The sequence below is a fragment of the Melanerpes formicivorus genome, unplaced genomic scaffold (assembly GCF_026170545.1).
Source record: "Melanerpes formicivorus ecotype bairdi unplaced genomic scaffold, bMelFor1.0.p_v2 SCAF_121, whole genome shotgun sequence".
In the NCBI taxonomy this organism is placed as follows: domain Eukaryota; kingdom Metazoa; phylum Chordata; class Aves; order Piciformes; family Picidae; genus Melanerpes; species Melanerpes formicivorus.
This window is the reverse complement of record NW_027142473.1, coordinates 1,253,628-1,271,371: the sequence shown is the minus strand read 5'-3', so window position 1 is coordinate 1,271,371 and position 17,744 is coordinate 1,253,628. Positions and strand designations below refer to the sequence as shown.

General features: G+C 59.5%; 1 protein-coding gene across 1 annotated transcript in view; it reads left to right on the top strand.

Moving 5' to 3' along the window:
• Positions 1–10,555: 10,555 nt before the first annotated feature.
• EIF2AK3 (eukaryotic translation initiation factor 2 alpha kinase 3) overlaps positions 10,556–17,744 on the top strand; it is a 79,737-nt gene continuing 72,548 nt past the window's right edge. The window contains exon 1 of the mRNA XM_068167686.1: positions 10,556–10,836. Within this exon, the coding sequence (XP_068023787.1) occupies positions 10,574–10,836 (263 nt within the window). The 5' untranslated portion in view covers positions 10,556–10,573. The remainder of the gene's footprint in view (positions 10,837–17,744) is intronic.

Genomic DNA, 17,744 nt, shown 5'->3' with positions numbered 1-17,744 from the left:
CCTGTCTCTTAGCAGCTCAGAACTGGACACAACACTCCAGATGAGGCAGAGCAGAGGGGGAGGAGAATCTCCCTTAACCTGTGGCTGGCCACACTTTTAAATGCACCTCAGGAGACCATTTGCCTTCTGGGCCACAAGTGCACCTTGCTGGCTCATGGGGAACTTGTCCCCCAGGACCCCCAGGTCCTTCTCCACAGTGCTGCTTCCCAGCAGGTCCCCCCTCACCTGTGCTGCTGCAGGGGATTGTTCCTCCCCGGGGGCAGGACTCTGCACCAGCATTCTCAGCCCTGGGAGCCACATTGGGACCACACACAGGCATCTCAATTTCTCTCCAGGCTGCAGTGGGGGAGAGCTGCAGGTCTGTAGAGCCTCCTCCTCATGTCAAGGTCAGGCCACAACAGGTGGCGCAGAATCATAGAATCACAGAATTGCCAGGGCTGGAAGGGAGCTCAAGGCTCAGCCAGTCCCAACCCCCTGCCATGGGCAGGGACACCTCACACCACAGCAGGTTGCTCACAGCCACCTCCAGCCTGGCTGCAAACACCTCCAGGCAGGAGGCTTCCACCACCTCCCTGGGCAACCTGTGCCAGGCTCTCACCACCCTCATGGGCAACAACTTCTTCCTCACAGCCAATCTCAATCTCCCCACTTCTAGTTTTGCTTCATCCCCCCCAGTCCTATCCCTCCCTGACACCCTCACAAGTCCCTCCCCAGCTTTCTTGCAGCCCCCTGCAGATCCTGCAAGGCCACAATTAGGTCTCCTGGGAGCCTTCTCCTCTCCAGCCTGCACAACCCCAACTCTCTCAGTCTGTCCTCACAGCAGAGCAGCTCCAGCCCTCTGCTCCTCCTCGTGGCCCTTCTCTGGACACCTTCCAGCCCCTCCAGAGCCTTCCTGGCACAGAGGCTCCAGAGCTGGCCCCAGAGCTCCAGCTGTGGTCTCAGCAGAGTGGAGCAGAGGGGCAGAATCCCCTCCCTGGCCCTGCTGGCCACACTTCTCTTGCTGCAGCCCAGGCTCTGCTTGGCTCTCTGGGCTGCAAGTGCTCCCTGCTGGCTCCTGCTGAGCTTCTCCTCCCCCAGCACCCCCAAGGCCTTTTCTGCAGGGCTGCTCTCCAGCCAGTCCCTGCCCAGCCTGGATCAGTGCCTGGGATTGCCCTGCCCCAGCTGCAGGACCTTGCCCTTGGCCTTGTTGAGCCTCATGAGGTGTCATGAATGTTCTGTGCTGTTGCCCTCCCAGCAGCAGGGCTGCCCTCGGGGTCGTGCCCCCTGCATTCCTGTCTCATTGTTGCCCAGCTCTGCAATTCCACTGTGGTTTTTGTCAGGACTAGAAAGGTTGGTGTCTTTGTTTGCCCGGGGTGGCCACCCCGTGCTGTGGACAAGGGGGAGGTGTTTGAACAAAGGCTGTGCTCTGCCTGCTGGCTCTGCGCAGCGCGTGATGGCCGCTCCTGCCCCAGCGCTTTCTGCCAGCTGGCAGCCACCTTTCTGCAGCTCAGAGGTGGGGAGGCTGGGTGAGTGCCCACCTCTGCTGGGGGCTGTGCCTCAGGCAGGGCCAGGGGCTCTGCCATGGTCACACCGAAGGAGCAGCTGCACTGCTTTGGGGTTCTGTGGGAGGTGGTTGAAGATCCATCCTGTTGGAAAGAGGCAGGGATGTGGTGCTGAAGGACATGGGCTGGCACCACCTTGCCTGTTGGGATGGTAACTACTGGTGCAATATATCCTGCTTAGGACCTGTGGGGTCAGAGTGGCTGAGAGCAGCCAGGCAGAGAGGGACGTGGGGGTACTGGGTGGCAGCAGCTGAACATGAGCCAGCAGTGTGCCCAGGCAGCCAAGAAGGCCAATGGCATCCTGGCCTGCATCAGGAACAGTGTGGCCAGCAGGAGCAGGGAAGTCCTTGTGCCCTGTGCTCAGCACTGCTTAGGCCACACCTTGAGTCCTGTGTCCAGTTCTGGGCCCCTCAGGTTAGGAAGGAGGTTGACTTGCTGGAAGGTGTCCAGAGAAGGGCAACAAAGCTGGGGAGGGGTCTGGAGCACAGCCCTGTGAGGAGAGGCTGAGGGAGCTGGGGTTGCTTAGCCTGGAGAAGAGGAGGCTCAGGGGAGACCTTCTTGCTCTCTACAACTCCCTGAAGGGAGGTTGTAGCCAGGTGGGGGTTGGGCTCTTCTCCCAGGCAGCCAGCACCAGAACAAGAGGACACAGGCTCAGGCTGTGCCAGGGGAGGTTTAGGCTGGAGGTTAGGAAGAAGTTCTACACAGAGAGAGTGATTGCCCATTGGAATGTGCTGCCCAGGGAGGTGGTGGAGTCACCATCACTGGAGGTGTTCAGGAGGAGACTTGACAGGGTGCTTGGTGCCATGGGTTAGTTGATTAGGTGGTGTTGGATGATAGGTTGGACGCAATGATCTTGAAGGTCTCTTCCAACCTGGTCTATTCTATTCTATTCTATTCTATTCTATTCTATTCTATTCTATTCTATTCTACCCTATTCTATTCTATCCTATCCTAATCCCAGAGTTGCTTGGGTTGGAAAAGCCCTCTGAAGTCACCCAGTCCAACCAGCAGCCCAACAGCAGCATGGCCATGGAAGCAGCAGGGCCTCCTGTTGGGGTTTCTGTGCTGGTGACAGCAGGCAGGTCTCTGGGCCCTGCCCTGCACACTCAGGTGGGGTTGGACATCTGGGAGGTGGATTTGCTTTGTATGTCAGGGACAACCAGCTCTGCCTGCAGGCAGCTCAGGGGTGGCTCCTACAAGCCTGGGTTTGTCCTGTGTCACAGCCTGGCTGCCAGCCAGCTCCCACCCTCTTGCTTAGGACAGAGGGAGGTGTCTGAACCTGCTTTGTTTGAGCAGACACGTTGCTTGCTGAGCAGGGAGGAGGCTGCCAGCTGCCAGCTCTGCTGAAATGCAGGGAGCAGCCTGGGCCATCAGGCTGGCAAGGCTGGCTGCAGGACTTGGGGTGCCCAGTGCTGCATCTGAGGCTGAAATGATGTTAGGAAGGGACACAGCAGCTGAGAGAACAGCTTGTGGCTGAGACAAAGGCACGATCCTGCTCTTGGCTGCCTTCACACACCATCCATTCCCAGACTGGCCACAGGGGTGGTGCTGGAACTGCTGTGCCCCACTGCCCCACCTTGTCAGGTGGGCAGAAAGAGCCAGGGGGGCACAGCTGAGCTGGCTCAGCCAAGCTGAACAGCTAAGATCTCTCTGAAGGGGAGCTGGGAAACTGCCTGAAGCTGCCCTGCTCTCAGACAGCACTGTTGTCAGCAAGGAGCATTCCCACCCTGTGCTCCATCACTTATGGAGCTTATCCACTGCCAGGTTCTCCTGCTGCTTCCATGTGTTGGCAGAGGGCTGGTTTTGTCTGAAGGGTAACCAACAAAGCCAAGCTCAGGGTTTTGGGACCTTTCCTGGCAGCAGGAGCAGTCAGTTGGGAGTGGGAAGGTCGTAGGAGCATCTTCTGTGGCATACTTAGCCCAGCTTAACCCTGCTGAAAAGCATTTGTTAAGTTGAGACAACTCCTGGAGAAGGCCTCTGGGTGTCAAATCTGTCTGCCCAGGAGCTGTGTGTGCCCAGAGAGACCTGGAGAGGTGGCTGAGGTTCAGCAAGGCCTCAAGAGGTTCAATAAGGCAAAGTGTAAAGTCCTGCACCTAGGTCAGGGCAATCCTCAATATCAAGTCAGGCTGAGAGATGATGAGATTGAGAGCAGCCCTGCAGAGAAGGACTTGGGGGTGCTGGGGGTGGGGAGAAGCTGGACAGGAGCCATCAGTGGGCACTGGCAGCACAGAAGGCCAAGGGCAGCCTGGGCTGCATCCAAAGCAGTGTGGCCAGAGATGGGGAGAGGAGATCCTGCCCCTCTGCTCTGCTCTGGGGAGACCTCACCTGCAGGGCTGGGGCCAGATATGGGACCCCAACACATGAAGGACGTGGATCTGATGGAGAGGGTCCAGAGGAAGCCACAAAGATGGTCAGAGGCTGGAGAACCTCTGCTGTGGGGCCAGGCTGGGAGAGTTGGGGCTGTGCAGCCTGGAGAAGAGAAGTCTCCAGGGAGACCTCAGAGCTGCAGGTCAATATCTGCAGGGGAGCTGCAGGCAGGCTGGGGAGGGACTGTTCAGAAGGGGCTGTGGGGATAGGACCAGGGGCAGTGGTTTGAACCTGGAGCAGGGCAGAGTTAGGTTGGACCTGAGGAGGAAGTTCTGCAGAGGGAGGCTGGGGAGACACTGGCACAGGCTGCCCAGGGCTGGGGTTGAGGCTCTGTCCCTGGAGCCATTGAAGCTCAGCCTGGCTGTGTCCCTGGGCAGCCTGCTCTAGCTGGAGCTGTCCCTGCTGCCTGCAGGGCTTGGCCAAGCTGCCCTTGGAGGCTCCTTGCCAGCCAAGGCAATCGGTGAGGCAGGCAGAGGGCAGCCGCCAGGTGGCGCTGTGGGCCCGGCCGCGGAGGGGCCGGAGAGGAGCGGCCGGGGGTGAGAGCAGCGCCGCTGCCGGGCACAGCCCGCCCCAGCCTGCCGCACGGCCTGCGGGCTGCCGCTCCCCCCCGGCAGGAGTCTGACCGGAGCCAGAGCCTTGTGCCAGGCGCAGCGGAGTGCAGAGCGAGAGGCACTGCCGTGCGCAGCGCAGGAAGCCTGCGGCTGGGGCAGAGTTTCGGTAACGCTCAGAGCAAATTGTGCAGCTGCCTGGCAGGGCTGGTCGTGGCTGTGGTGGTGACAGTGCCCATCCCAGAGCTGACCCACAGCTGGCAGCTGCCTCAGCGGTGAGCACGCTGGGATTCATCCGGATGAGAGCCTGGAAAGCTGGTAGAGCCTCCCCCCAAAGATAAAAGGCTCAGGTGCTGGAAGGTGTCCAGAGAAGGGCAACAAGGCTGGGGAGGGGTCTGGAGCACAGCCCTGTGAGGAGAGGCTGAGGGAGCTGGGGTTGCTTAGCCTGGAGAAGAGGAGGCTCAGGGAGACCTCATTGCTCTCTACAACTCCCTGAAGGGAGGTTGTAGCCAGGTGGGGGTTGGGCTCTGCTCCCAGGCAGCCAGCACCAGAACAAGAGGACACAGTCTCAGGCTGTGCCAGGGGAGGTTTAGGCTGGAGGTGAGGGGAAAGTTCTACAGAGAGAGAGATTGCCCATTGGAATGTGCTGCCCGGGGAGGTGGTGGAGTCACCATCCCTGGAGGTGTTCAGGAGGAGACTTGATAGGGTGCTTGGTGCCATGGGTTAGTTGATTAGGTGGTGTTGGATGATAGGTTGGACAGGATGATCTTGAAGGTCTCTTCCAACCTGGTCTATTCTATTCTATTCTATTCTATTCTATTCTATTCTATTCTATTCTATTCTATTCCATTCCATTCCATTCCATTCCATTCCATTCCATTCCATTCCATTCCTGCTCAGGGTGGGGGCTGGGAGGAGGTGCAACAAAATGAGGTGAGGGACACTGGCACAGGGCTGTGGCTCTTGTGCCTTAAGCTGAATAAATCTTCATGACCCAGCAGAAAGGCTGAAGCGGGAGTCTGCCTGTGGTGTACCCTGCTAGCCTGAACCCCTGGGGTCTGTGGTCACTGCCTGTCTGTCTCCCAGGCCCTCTGGACAACTGCTGGGACAGGAGAGGAGTTACTGGGGAAAGCATGGCACAGAGTCCCAGTTTCTGTACAGTCTGTGCCTGTAGTGGGGATTAGAATTCACATGTCACAGCATCCCAGCGTGGTGGGGTTGGGAAGGGAGCTCACCCAGTCCAACCCCCCTGCCAGAGCAGGGCACCCAGGGCAGCTTGCCCCAGATCACAGTCATGGAATTGCAAGGGTTGGAAGGGAGCTCAAGGCTCAGCCAGTCCCAACCCCCTGCCATGGGCAGGGACACCTCACACCACAGCAGGTTGCTCACAGCCACATCCAACCTGGCTGCAAACACCTCCAGGCAGGAGGCTTCCACCACCTCCCTGGGCAACCTGTGCCAGGCTCTCACCACCCTCATGGGGAACAACTTCTTCCTCACAGCCAAGCTCAATGTCCCCTCCTCTAGTTTTGCTCCATCCCCCCCAGTCCTATCCCTCCCTGACACCCTCACAAGTCCCTCCCCAGCTTTCTTGGAGCCCCCTGCAGATCCTGGAAGGCCACAATTAGGTCTCCTGGGAGCCTTCTCCTCTCCAGCCTGCACAACCCCAACTCCCTCAGTCTGTCCTCACAGCAGAGCAGCTCCAGCCCTCTGCTCCTCCTCGTGGCCCTTCTCTGGACACCTTCCAGCACCTCCAGATCCTTCCTGGGACAGGGGTTCCAGAACTGGCCGGGGGAGGTTGGAAAGTCTCCAGAGAAGGAGACTCCACAGCCTCTGTGCAGCCTGCTCCAGGCCTCCAGCACCCTCACATCAAAGAAGTTTCTCCTCCTGTTAACTAAGTTGTAGTGGTCCTTCAGCATGAGTGCCCCAAACCTTGCTGTGCCAGAGATGAGCTTCAAGGGGAGCAGGTGCAGGGGAGGGCTGGTGAGAGGAGCAGGGCAGCAGAGAGGCAGGAGTGGAAGGGAAGGATGGAAGCCTTTGGTGTGGTTTGCCAACATACCAGAAGGGATTGGATTACTCTTTATAAACATTGGGACAGGAAAACCCTGAAGAGAGAGGAGTTAGGTAAAGCAGGAAAGTATTAGCAGGCCAGGTGGGTGCCATGATGAAATGTCACAGAAAGAATAGAATAGAATAGAATAGAATAGAATAGAATAGAATAGAATAGAATAGAATAGAATAGAATAGAATAGAATAGAATAGACCAGGTTGGAAGAGAGCTTCAAGATCATTGTGTCCAACCTATCATCCAGCACCACCTAATCAACTAACCCATGGCACCAAGCACCCTGTCAAGTCTCCTCCTGAACACCTCCAGGGATGGTGACTCCACCACCTCCCTGGGCAGCCCATTCCAATGGGCAATCACTCTCTCTGTGTAGAACTTCCTCCTAACCTCCAACCTAAACCTCCCCTGGCACAGCCTGAGACTGTGTCCTCTTGTTCAAGTGCTGGGTGCCTGGCAGAAGAGACCAACCCCCACCTGGCTACAGCCTCCCTTCAGGGAGTTGGAGAGAGCAATAAGGTCTCCCCTGAGCCTCCTCTTCTCCAGGCTAAGCAACCCCAGCTCCCTCAGCCTCTCCTCACAGGGCTGTGCTCCAGACCCCTCCCCAGCTTTGTTGCCCTTCTCTGGACACCTTCCAGCAAGTCAACCTCCTTCCTAACCTGAGGGGCCCAGAACTGGACACAGGACTCAAGGTGTGGCCTAACCAGTGCAGTGTACAGGGGCAGAATGACCTCCCTGCTCCTGCTGGCCACACTCTTCCTGATGCAGGCCAGGATGCCATTGGCCCTCCTGGCTGCCTGGGCACACTGCTGGCTCCTGTTCAGCCTACCATCGACCAGCAGCCCCAGGTCCCTCTCTGCCTGGCTGCTCTCAGCCACTCTGCCCCCAGCCTGTAGCACTGCCTGGGGTTGTTGTGGCCAATGTGCAGCACCTGGCACTTGGATGTGTTCAATCTCCTGCCCTTGGATTCTGCCCATCTGCCCAGCAGTTACTCAGAATGCATGAGGCACAAGGTGAAGGCTTTCAGACTCTATTACAGTGAAGTAAAAAGCTCCAGAGACCAAAGGCTCTGGGCTGCAGCTCCCTGGCAGGCTGGGTAGCAGTGCCCATGGCCTCAGTGCCAGCAGCTGCTGCTTTGCCAGTGCACGCTGAGGCCTCAGCTCCAACCCTGGGGTCACTTCTGAGCCACTCACTCCAAGAAGGACACTGAGGGGCTGGAGTGTGTCCAGAGAAGAAGAACCAAGCTGGGGAAGGATCTGGAGAAGAGGGCTGGGGAGGAGCAGCTGAGGGAGCTGGGGGTGTTTAGGCTGGAGAAGAGGAGGCTGAGGGAGACCTCACTGCTCTCTGCAGCTCCCTGAGAGGAGGCTGCAGGGAGGTGGGGGTTGGGCTCTTCTCACATGCATCAAGTGACAGGACAAGAGGAAGCAGCCTCAAGTTGTGCCAGGGGAGGTTTAGGTGGAACATTGGGGAAAATTTCTTCCCCAGAAGGGTTCTAAGGCATGGGAACAGGAGCCCAAGGACGTGGTGGAGTCACTGGAGGCGTTTCCAAGAGGCAGCAGTGGTTGGATTGTGAGCTCTAGACAAGTAATGAGGTGGCTTGGTGATCTCAAAGGTCTCTTCCAAGCTCAGGAGATCTGTGATTCTATGATTCCAGCTTGCTCAAAACAAGTGCCAGAAGGAAGCAAAATGTAGGCAGAAGTCTGCAAATGACAATGACAGACTGCAGAAAGAGCTCATCAGAGAGCCACAGGGCCAAAACCCAGGGGAAAGGAACACTGGCAGCTCTGCTTTATTAGTGGAGAGATCAGACAGGAAAGATAAAGAGCCTGGGGGGGAATAGAGACTCACAGATGGCACTGGGTTGGAAGGGACCCTCGAAGGGCATCCTGTCCAACCACCCACAGGGCCACAGCCAGGCTGATCTTGAATGTCTCCAGGGCTGGAGCCTCAACCACCTCCCCGGGCAGCCTGTGCCAGTGTCTGCCCACTCTGGAAGCGTGGGGGCAAAGCAGAGGTTCTGAGCAGCAGAGCAGTGATTGGCAGTGGAGAACATGAGGGGCAATCCATCCCTGGCCAGGCCAGATCCCAGCCAGCCCTGCTGGTGGGAGGGGGCCATTACCAGATGGCCATGACTGAAAAGTCAATACCGGTGCAGTGCTGATTGGACATGGAGGCTCTGTGTTTGTACAGAGGCAGGAGGACCTGTGGGTGGACCACTTAACAGCGATGGGAGACATCTCAGCTCATTAGTAATCAATGAACTCTTATCTTCTAGGGGCCCAGTAGCTCTGGAGCAGCTGCTAATGGAGCCCCTTTGTCTGGGGAGGTTCCTCTCTGGGCAGCCTGATGCACTGGGGTGGTCCAAGGTAGCTACCCAAGGGCCAGGCTGGTGGCTGGCACCAGGAGGGATGGCTGTGTGGCAGGTAGGACGTGCAGAGGCAAGAACAGTTCCTGGGGTGGGACTCAGTTTGGGGGGTGCAAATTCCACCCCCACACCCCCCCACCATTAAATTTTGCCAGAGCAGCTCAGCTGGAAGCAAATGAAGCTGTATTTACCAGCAGAACTGCAGCCTACACTGGGATGCAATGGAGGTGTACAAAGATACAACATTTACAACACCTACAGCCAGTACCAGAACAAGAGGACACAGTCTCAGGCTGCACCAGGGGAGGTTTAGGCTGGAGGTGAGGAAGAAGTTCTACCCAGAGAGAGAAATTGCCCATTGGAATGTGCTGCCTGGGGAGGTGGTGGAGTCCCCATCCCTGGAGGTGTCCAGGAGGAGGCTTGATAGGGTGCTTGGTGCCATGGGTTAGTTGTTTAGGTGGGTTGGATTGGTTGATGGGCTGGATGCAATGATCTTGAAGGTCTCTTCCAACCTGGTCTGGTCTATTCTATTCTATTCTATTCTATTCCATTCCATTCCATTCTATTCTATTCTATTCTATTCTATTCTATTCTATTCTATTCTATTCTATTCTATTCTATTCTATTCTATTCTGTTCTATTCTATTCTATTCTGTTCTATTCTATTCTATTCACAAGCAATAAACAGCACAAAGCTCCCCTGGCCAAGGAGCAGGGGAAGCTGCTAGCTTCTGCCTCCCTGACCCCCTGTGCTAAAGGAGCAAGAGACAGAAGCAGAGAAGTTAACAGCAGTCACAACAAAAGCAGCGCAGCCAAGGTCAAGCAGAAGCAAGGTAGGATCTGCCTGCCGGAGGCAGTGAGGAGAGGGAGATTACAGAATCACAGAGTTGTCAGGGCTGGAAGGGACCTCAAGGCTCAGCCAGTCCCAAGCCCCTGCCATGGGCAGGGACACCTCACACCACAGCAGGTTGCTCACAGCCAATCTCAATCTGCCCACTGCTGGTGCGGGCACAGGCGGACGGATGCCTCGGCTGCCGCACCCTCGGCAGGCAGCTCCCCCGGCCCCCCCGCGGACATGGCGGACCCCCGACGGAGCTCCTTCCGCCGCTCCCGCCCCACGCGTCCACTCGGCCGGGAGGGGTCCCGGCCCCAGCCCCGCCCCCGCCGCGGGTGGTGTGCGCCGCCGGCCCCGCCCCGCGGGCGCGCAGGAGCGGCCACGTCTGCAGCGAGGCCGAGGGCCGGCCGCCAGGGGGCGGGACCGCGCCGCCCGGCGCGCCAGTCAGCGCTGCGCTTGGTGTAGCGACCCGGCCAATCCCGGAGCAGGTCGGTGAATCATGCGCTCTCGATTGGCCGGAGCAGCGGAGGAAGGAGGGGAGCGAGCGGCGTGACTCCAATTGGCCCGGCAGCTCTGTTGACAAACACCGCTCCTTCCCGCCCTCCCCGCCAGCCTCACCAATCAGAAGGAAGCGGCGGGCGGAGCGGCGTGGCTCTGGCCCAATGGGCTGCGTCCCCGCCGCGGCAGGGCGGGCGGCGGTGCCGGGGGCGACCGCGCGCGGGGTGCCGGTACGTGGCGGGCGGGGCGGGGCGGGGGCAGCGCGGGCGCCCATTCTGTGGCGGCGGCAGCGGCGCTGGCGGCAGCGTTCATGTCCTAACGGCTGTGCGGCGGCGGGCGAGGCGGGGCCCCTCCATGCGGGGCTTGCGGTGCCGCAGCGCTCTGGCCGCCTTCACCTTGCTGGTGCTGTTCGGCGTGGCGGCGGGCGGCCCGGAGCCGCCAACGGGCGATGCCGCGGCCGTGGAGGCCGCTTTCGGACTGGGGGCGGCCGCCGCTCCCGCGGCTTTGCCGGCCGGTTCCGCCGACGTGACGGTGGAGGATGATGAGGCCGGGGTGGCGGCGGCGGCGCCCGGGGAGCAGGAGGCTGAGGAGAGCGGAGAGGCCCGGAGCGGCGGCAGGTGGGTCGGGGCGGGCGGACCGGGGGCTGCGGGGGAGGGTCAGCTGCTCGGCCGAGGGCCGGCGCCTGCGGCTGCGGGGGGCAGGGGTCGGCCTGCTGGGCGGGGGAGCAGTGCGTGGAGATGCTGGGGAGGAGGCTGGCGCCCGGTTCGGGGATGCTTGGCGGCCACCGGTGCCCGGGGCGGGGGTCGGTGCCGCAGGAGAGAAGGGAGCAGGGAGCGGGGCCGGTGTGCGGTGCTGCTGGGACGGGGCGGGGTGTGTGTGTGTGTGTTAGGGGAGCGGGCTGTGTCCCGGCTGGAGATCAGCAGCTGGGGTGCTGCCTGAGCTGCTCGCTCCGGGGGGTCGTGTGTGGGGAAGGGGCCGTGCGGCAGTGGGGTTCGCTGGAGCGGCTCTTGGCAGGGTCGGGAGGGCTGGGGGGGGAGAAGGGAGGAGCGGGGCGGCAGAGCTGGGCTGTGCGCTGCCAAGGGCTGCCCCTGGCCGAGCTGCGGGGACGCGCAGGGCGGGCTCCGAGGGTGGGAGGAGAGGCAGAGAGGATGTGTCCTGTGCTGGGGAGCTGCAGGGATGGATGGGCAGGCTGGAGCGGGAAAGGCTGTGGCAGGAAGGAAAGAGGACTTCAGGACCAGCGTTAAGGCGCTTGCTCCTTTCCGCGGCTGTCAGTGAGCGGAGCGCTGTAGGTTCAGCAGATTCAGTGTTCCTAAGGCTGGAAGGGACCTCAAAGATCACCGAGTCCAACCTGTCACCACAGACCCCATGAGTGGAGCAGGGAGGACACTGTTGCCCACTGGAACTCACGACCCTCCCATTAAGGCTCTTCTGTGTTACCAACTGAGCCACTTGTAGTGCTTAGGGCAATAAGCTGCCAGCCGTCCCCCGGTGTGACAGACACTGCCCGCTCCCCTCACCCCGGCAGCGCCGAGCCTGGCTCCCTGCCCCGGCGCTCCCCGGGCGGCAGCACCGCGCCGGCGGGAGGGAAACCCAAAGGCAGAGCTGCTGCCGGCTGCGCCCTGCCCAGCCCCTGCGCTTCGCCCTCCTTCCGAGCAGCGCTCGCTGCCTGCCGGCCGTGCTCTCCTGGGCAGAACGCCGTCTTTGTGGCGCTGTTTGCTGCACGCCGCCGCTGCTGTGTGCCTGGAGGGAGGCGAGGCGCCTGAGACGAACTGCCGGGCAGGTTGCGGAAGCTCGCAGGAGGAAGCGCAGGGCTCTGTAATCACATGGAGCGAGCAGCCCTGGCCAGAGGAAGGCTTTCCGCCCTGACTCCAGCGCGGAAATGTTGCTGAGCTGTTTGCATTCTGCTCTCGCATTGGCTGAGGCAGATGGGATGAGAAGCCGCAGGCAGAGGACATGACTAAGTGCCTGCTGCCTTTGAGAGCCCATTCTGAAAGTGAAACGCTTTTAGGTCAGGATACCCGAGCCAGAAACCAGCTGAGAACTTACCATCGGGTGTGCTGTGAGGAGAGCCACAGAGCTGTCAGGGCTGGAAGGGAGCTCAAGGCTCAGCCAGTCCCAACCCCCTGCCATGGGCAGGGACACCTCACACTACAGCAGGTTGCTCACAGCCACCTCCAGCCTGGCTGCAAACACCTCCAGGCAGGAGGCTTCCACCACCTCCCTGGGCAACCTGTGCCAGGCTCTCACCACCCTCATGGGGAACAACTTCTTCCTCACAGCCAATCTCAATCTCCCCACTTCTAGTTCTGCTCCATCCCCCCCAGTCCTATCCCTCCCTCACACCCTCACAAGTCCCTCCCCAGCTTTCTTGCAGCCCCCTGCAGATCCTGGAAGGCCACAATGAGGTCTCCTGGGAGCCTTCTCTCCAGCCTGCACAACCCCAACTCCCTCAGTCTGTGCTCACAGCAGAGCAGCTCCAGCCCTCTGCTCCTCCTCGTGGCCTTTCGCTGGACACCTTCCAGCCCCTCCAGATCCTTCCTGGCACAGAGGCTCCAGAGCTGGCCCCAGAGCTGCAGCTGTGGTCTCAGCAGAGTGGAGCAGAGGGGCAGAATCCCCTCCCTGGCCCTGCTGGCCACACTTCTCTTGCTGCAGCCCAGGCTCTGCTTGGCTCTCTGGGCTGCAAGTGCTCCCTGCTGGCTCCTGCTGAGCTTCTCCTCCCCCAGCACCCCCAAGGCCTTTTCTGCAGGGCTGCTCTCCAGCCAGTCCCTGCCCAGTCTGGATCAGTGCCTGGGATTGCCCTGCCCCAGCTGCAGGACCTTGCCCTTGGTCTCGTGGAACCTCATGAGGTTGTGAGAACCTCTTCACCTCTTAGCCACAGGATCATTCCTTTGCCTGCCAGGCCCTCAGGAGCTGAGCTACTTTGCTGTGCTTGTGGAGGGTTCAGTTTGTCATGGGACTGCTGTGTAGCCCCTGAGTGTGTGTTTCAGAATGAGTCTTCTGTGCTGGCTAGGAGAGCTGAGTTGAAGGCAGTGAAGCTCTTCAGCTGAGTGATTCAAGGCAGAGATTAAATGTAGCTGTGCTCTAATTGGTTAGTGCATAGGAATAGACTTGCTGTCATCAAATAAAAATAGAACATCTGCCTGCCCATAGTATTTGCCTCATTTCTCTCTTTTTTTTTTTCCCTCTTTTTTTTTTTCCCCTCCCATCTGAATTTCTCAGCTGATTGTCCTTCAGCAGCACAGTGTCCATCTGGCCTGGCAGGTCAGCATGGCCTCAGCACCACCCCAGCCCCAGCTGCTTGTGCTGCAGGCACAGGAATGTATCACAGAATCACCAAGGTTGGAAGAGACCTCAAAGCTCACCAAGTCCAACCTGTCACCACTGGCAGGTGAAGTGGTGGAGTCCCTGTCCCTGGAGGTGCTCAAGAGGGGACTGGATGTGGCACTTGGTGCCATGGTCTAGTCATGGGGTCTGTGTTGATAGGTTGGACTTGAGGAGCTATGAGGTCTCTTCCAACCTTGGTGATACTGTGATACCTCATGACTAAACCATGGCTCCAAGTGCCACATCCAATCCCCTCTTGAACACCTCCAGTGATGATGACTCCACCACCTCCCTGGGCAGCACATCCCAATGGCTAACAACTCTCTCTGTGTAGAACTTCCTCCTAACCTCCAGCCTAAACTTCTCCTGGCACAGCTTGAGACTGTGTCCTCTTGTTCTGGGTGCCTGGGAGAAGAGCCCAACCCCCACCTGGCTACAGCCTCCCTTCAGGGAGCTGTAGAGAGCAAGAAGGTCTCCCCTGAGCCTCCTGTTCTCCAGGCTAAGCAACCCCAGCTCCCTCAGCCTCTCCTCACAGGGCTGTGCTCCAAACCCCTCCCCAGCTCTGTTGCCCTTCTCTGGACACCTTCCAGCAGCTCAACATCTTTCCTAACCTGAGGAGCCCAGAACTGGACACAGGACTCAAGGTGTGGCCTAAGCAGTGCTGAGCACAGGGCACAATGACCTCCCTGCTCCTGCTGGCCACACTGTTCCTGATGCAGGCCAGGATGCCCTTGGCCCTCTGGGCCACCTGGGCACGCTGCTGGCTCATGTTCAGCTGCTGTCACCCGGCACCCCCAGGTCCCTCTCTGCCTGGCTGCTCTCAGCCACTCTGAGCCCAGCCTGTAGCACTGCCTGGGGCTGGTGTGGCCAAAGGGCAGTGTGATCAGCTTTGGTTTGAGGTTTCTTTTTTTAAGTTCCCAGAAGAAAATGTGAGGCTTAGTTTGTAATTGTGAGGGAGGGGACAGGGACAGGCTCTGCTCAGCTGCACCTTGGGACAGGCCAAGGAGCAAGGGAAGGAAAGTGCAGCACAGGAGGTTCCAGCTCAGGATGAGGAGGAACTTCTTGCCTGTGAGGGTCCCAGAGGCCTGGAGCAGGCTGCCCAGAGAGGTTGTGGAGTCTCCTTCTGTGGAGCCTTTGCAGCCCTGTCTGGATGTGTTCCTGTGTGACCTGTGCTGGGTTCTCTGCTCCTGCTCTGGCAGGAGGTTGGACTGGAAGATCTCCAGGGGTCCCTTCCAACCCCTGACACCCTGTGAGCTGTGACCCCTGGTGCTCTGTAGCTGCACTCAGGTAGGCTTTGGACCTGGCATTGCTGCTGGGAGCTGGGCTGTGGCTGGTAGCTGTGCCTGCAGTGGTCCCAGTGCCTTTGGAGGGTTCTGAGGTTGTGGAGCTGCTGAAGCTGCAGCCAGAGCAGGGGTAAAGGCTGTACCACAGTGCTGCTAAGTGCTGCTTTCTTCTGATGGAACCCAGCTTAGTGGAATGCACACAGAGGGTTTGCCCAGTGGCAGGGGGTAGGGGGGCTCCAGAAGTGTTCCTCCTCCATGCTGTGTACACCCAGTACCTGAGGGGCTCCAGGAGAGCTGGGGAGGGACTGCTGACAAGGGCTGGGAGTGCCAGGCTGAGGAACAATGGATTGAAGCTTGAAGAGGGGAGATTTAGAGTGGAGATGAGGAAGAAATTGTTGGCAGTGAGGCTGGGGAGACTCTGGCACAGGCTGCCCAGGGAGGCTGTGGCTGCCTCCTGCCTGGAGGTGTTCAGGGCCAGGCTGGATGAGGCCTGGAGCAGCCTGGGCTGGAGGGAGGTGTCCCTGCCCAGGGCAGGGGGCTGGAGCTGGATGAGCTTGAAGGTCCCTTCCAACCCAGCCCATTCTGTGATCTTCCCTTTCAGTCTTAGCTCTTCTGCTCTTGGGTAGAGCTGACACCTTCAGCAGAGCAGAGGAGTGCTCAGGCCAGCTGCTCCCACAGTAGGCTGGCCTGGTGGAACACAGGCAGTGGCCTGAAGGGGCAGGGCTGGCCTCTTGGCAGTGCCTGTGGCAGCCTGCAGGAGATGCTGTGCCTGGGGGCCCATTACAGCTGCACTTCAACAAGCAGCTCCTGGCTGTGAGCACAGGAGGACAGGGACTGGTAAGCCAGAGCCTGGTCAGTGAGCTGTGGAGGCTGGCTGTAGGTGGCTGGGTGGGGGAGGTGTGTCCAGAGGTGCTCTCACATTGCCAAGGTGCCAGGGAGCTCTGACTGTGCTGCTGGTGCTCGCTCTGCCAGCTGTGTGCTTACTGATCCCTGGCCCCCTGCTTTGGTCCTGCTGCTGCCCCTCTGTGAGGGCACAGAAGGCCTTTGCTCCTCCATCACAGTCTCACAGTATCACCAAGGTTGGAAGAGACCTCAAAGCTCATCAAGTCCAAGCTGTCACCACAGACCCCATGACTAAACCATGGCACCAAGTGCCACATCCAATCCCCTCTTGAACATCTCCAGGGATGGTGACTCCACCACCTCCCTGGGCAGCACATTCCAATGGCTAACAACTCTCTCTGGGAAGAACTTTCTCCTCACCTCCAGCCTAAACCTCCCCTGGCACAGCTTGAGACTGTGTCCTCTTGTTCTGGTGCTGCCTGCCTGGGAGAAGAGACCAACCCCCACCTGGCTACAACCTCCCTGCAGGGAGTTGGAGAGAGCAAGAAGGTCTCCCCTGAGCCTCCTCTTCTCCAGGCTAAGCAACCCCAGCTCCCTCAGCCTCTCCTCACAGGGCTGTGCTCAAGGCCTCTCCCCAGCCTTGTTGCCCTTCTCTGGACACCTTCAAGTCTCTCAATGTCCTTCTTGAACTGAGGAGCCCAGAACTGGACACAGGACTCAAGGTGTGGCCTAACCAGTGCTGAGCACAGGGCACAATGACCTCCCTGCTCCTGCTGGCCACACTGTTCCTGATGCAGGCCAGGATGCCATTGGCCCTCTTGGCCCCCTGGGCACACTGCAGGCTCATGTTCAGGCAGCTGTCAATCAGCACCCCCAGGTCCCTCTCTGTTTGGCAGCTCTCAGCCACTCTCACCCCAGCCTGTAGCTCTGCATGGGGTTGCTGTGGCCAAAGTGCAGCCCCTGGCACTTGGACTTGTTGAATGCCATCCTGTTGGCCTCTGCCCATCTGTCCAGTCAGTCGAGGTCCCTCTGCAGAGCCCTTCAGCCCTCTAACTGACCAACATCTGCTCCCAGCTTGCTGTCATCTGCACACTTGCTGATGACTGACTCAATCCCCTCATCCAGATCATCAATGAAGATGTTAAAGAGGATGGGGCCCAGCACTGATCCCTGGATCCATCACCTGGTCGATGTGCTGTGGAGCAGGGGCTGGAGCCAGGGGCTGTGTGTGAGTGCCCCCAGGGTGCCCTGTGGCTGAGCAGCCTGCTGGGCCTGCAGCAGCTGCCTGGCTGGGAGTGATACCTTCCTGTGGATCATTGGCTTGGTTTGGTTCTGCGCCAGGCTGGTGGAGGCTACCTGCAGCCCTGGGCTCGTGCTGGTGGCTTTGTTTCCCTCCCCTCTGTAGTATCTGTGATGAGATTCACTCTCTGCTAGAGTCCATGGTTGGCTCTCAGCACAATTCCTGCCCCTCCAGGGCCCTGCAGCCTGGGTGCTCTTTGGCTCTCCTCCCCCTGCTTGCCTGGCACTGCAGCTGTGGCTGCTGACCTCCAGCTGAGAAGGAGCTGTGCCTCAGGTGGGCTGATCTGCCAGCCCCAGGGCTGCTTTGGCAGTGCTCCTGGGACACTTGGCTGTGGTTGGCAGCTGGAGGCTTTGGTCAGGGCAGTCTTGGGGCTGCCCCCAGTCAGGAGGTGGTGAAGCCACTGATAAGGAATTGCTTGGCAGAGTTGGTCAGGACTGGAGGTCAGGGCAGGTGGGGACTTGAGATGGCCTCTTCTGTGCAGGTGGTGCTGAGAGCAGGACCTGCCCTGTGCACACTCTGCTCTGCTTCTGGCCAGCCTCTGCCCTGCCCTCTGGCTGGGGTTTGGGCTGCCTTTGCCCATGGCCTGGCTGGGCTTGGAGCTGAGGAGGGAGAGCTGGGAGCTGCAGAAGGGCAAACTCTGTGGCACTGCTGGGCCAGGCTGGCTTAGAGTCTATCTGGGAACCTCACTCAGCTCAGGGTCTTGCCTCTGCCCAGAGGAGGAAGCTTAACCCTCCTCACTGATGGGGTTATCCAGCCTGGAGGAGAGAGGGCTGCA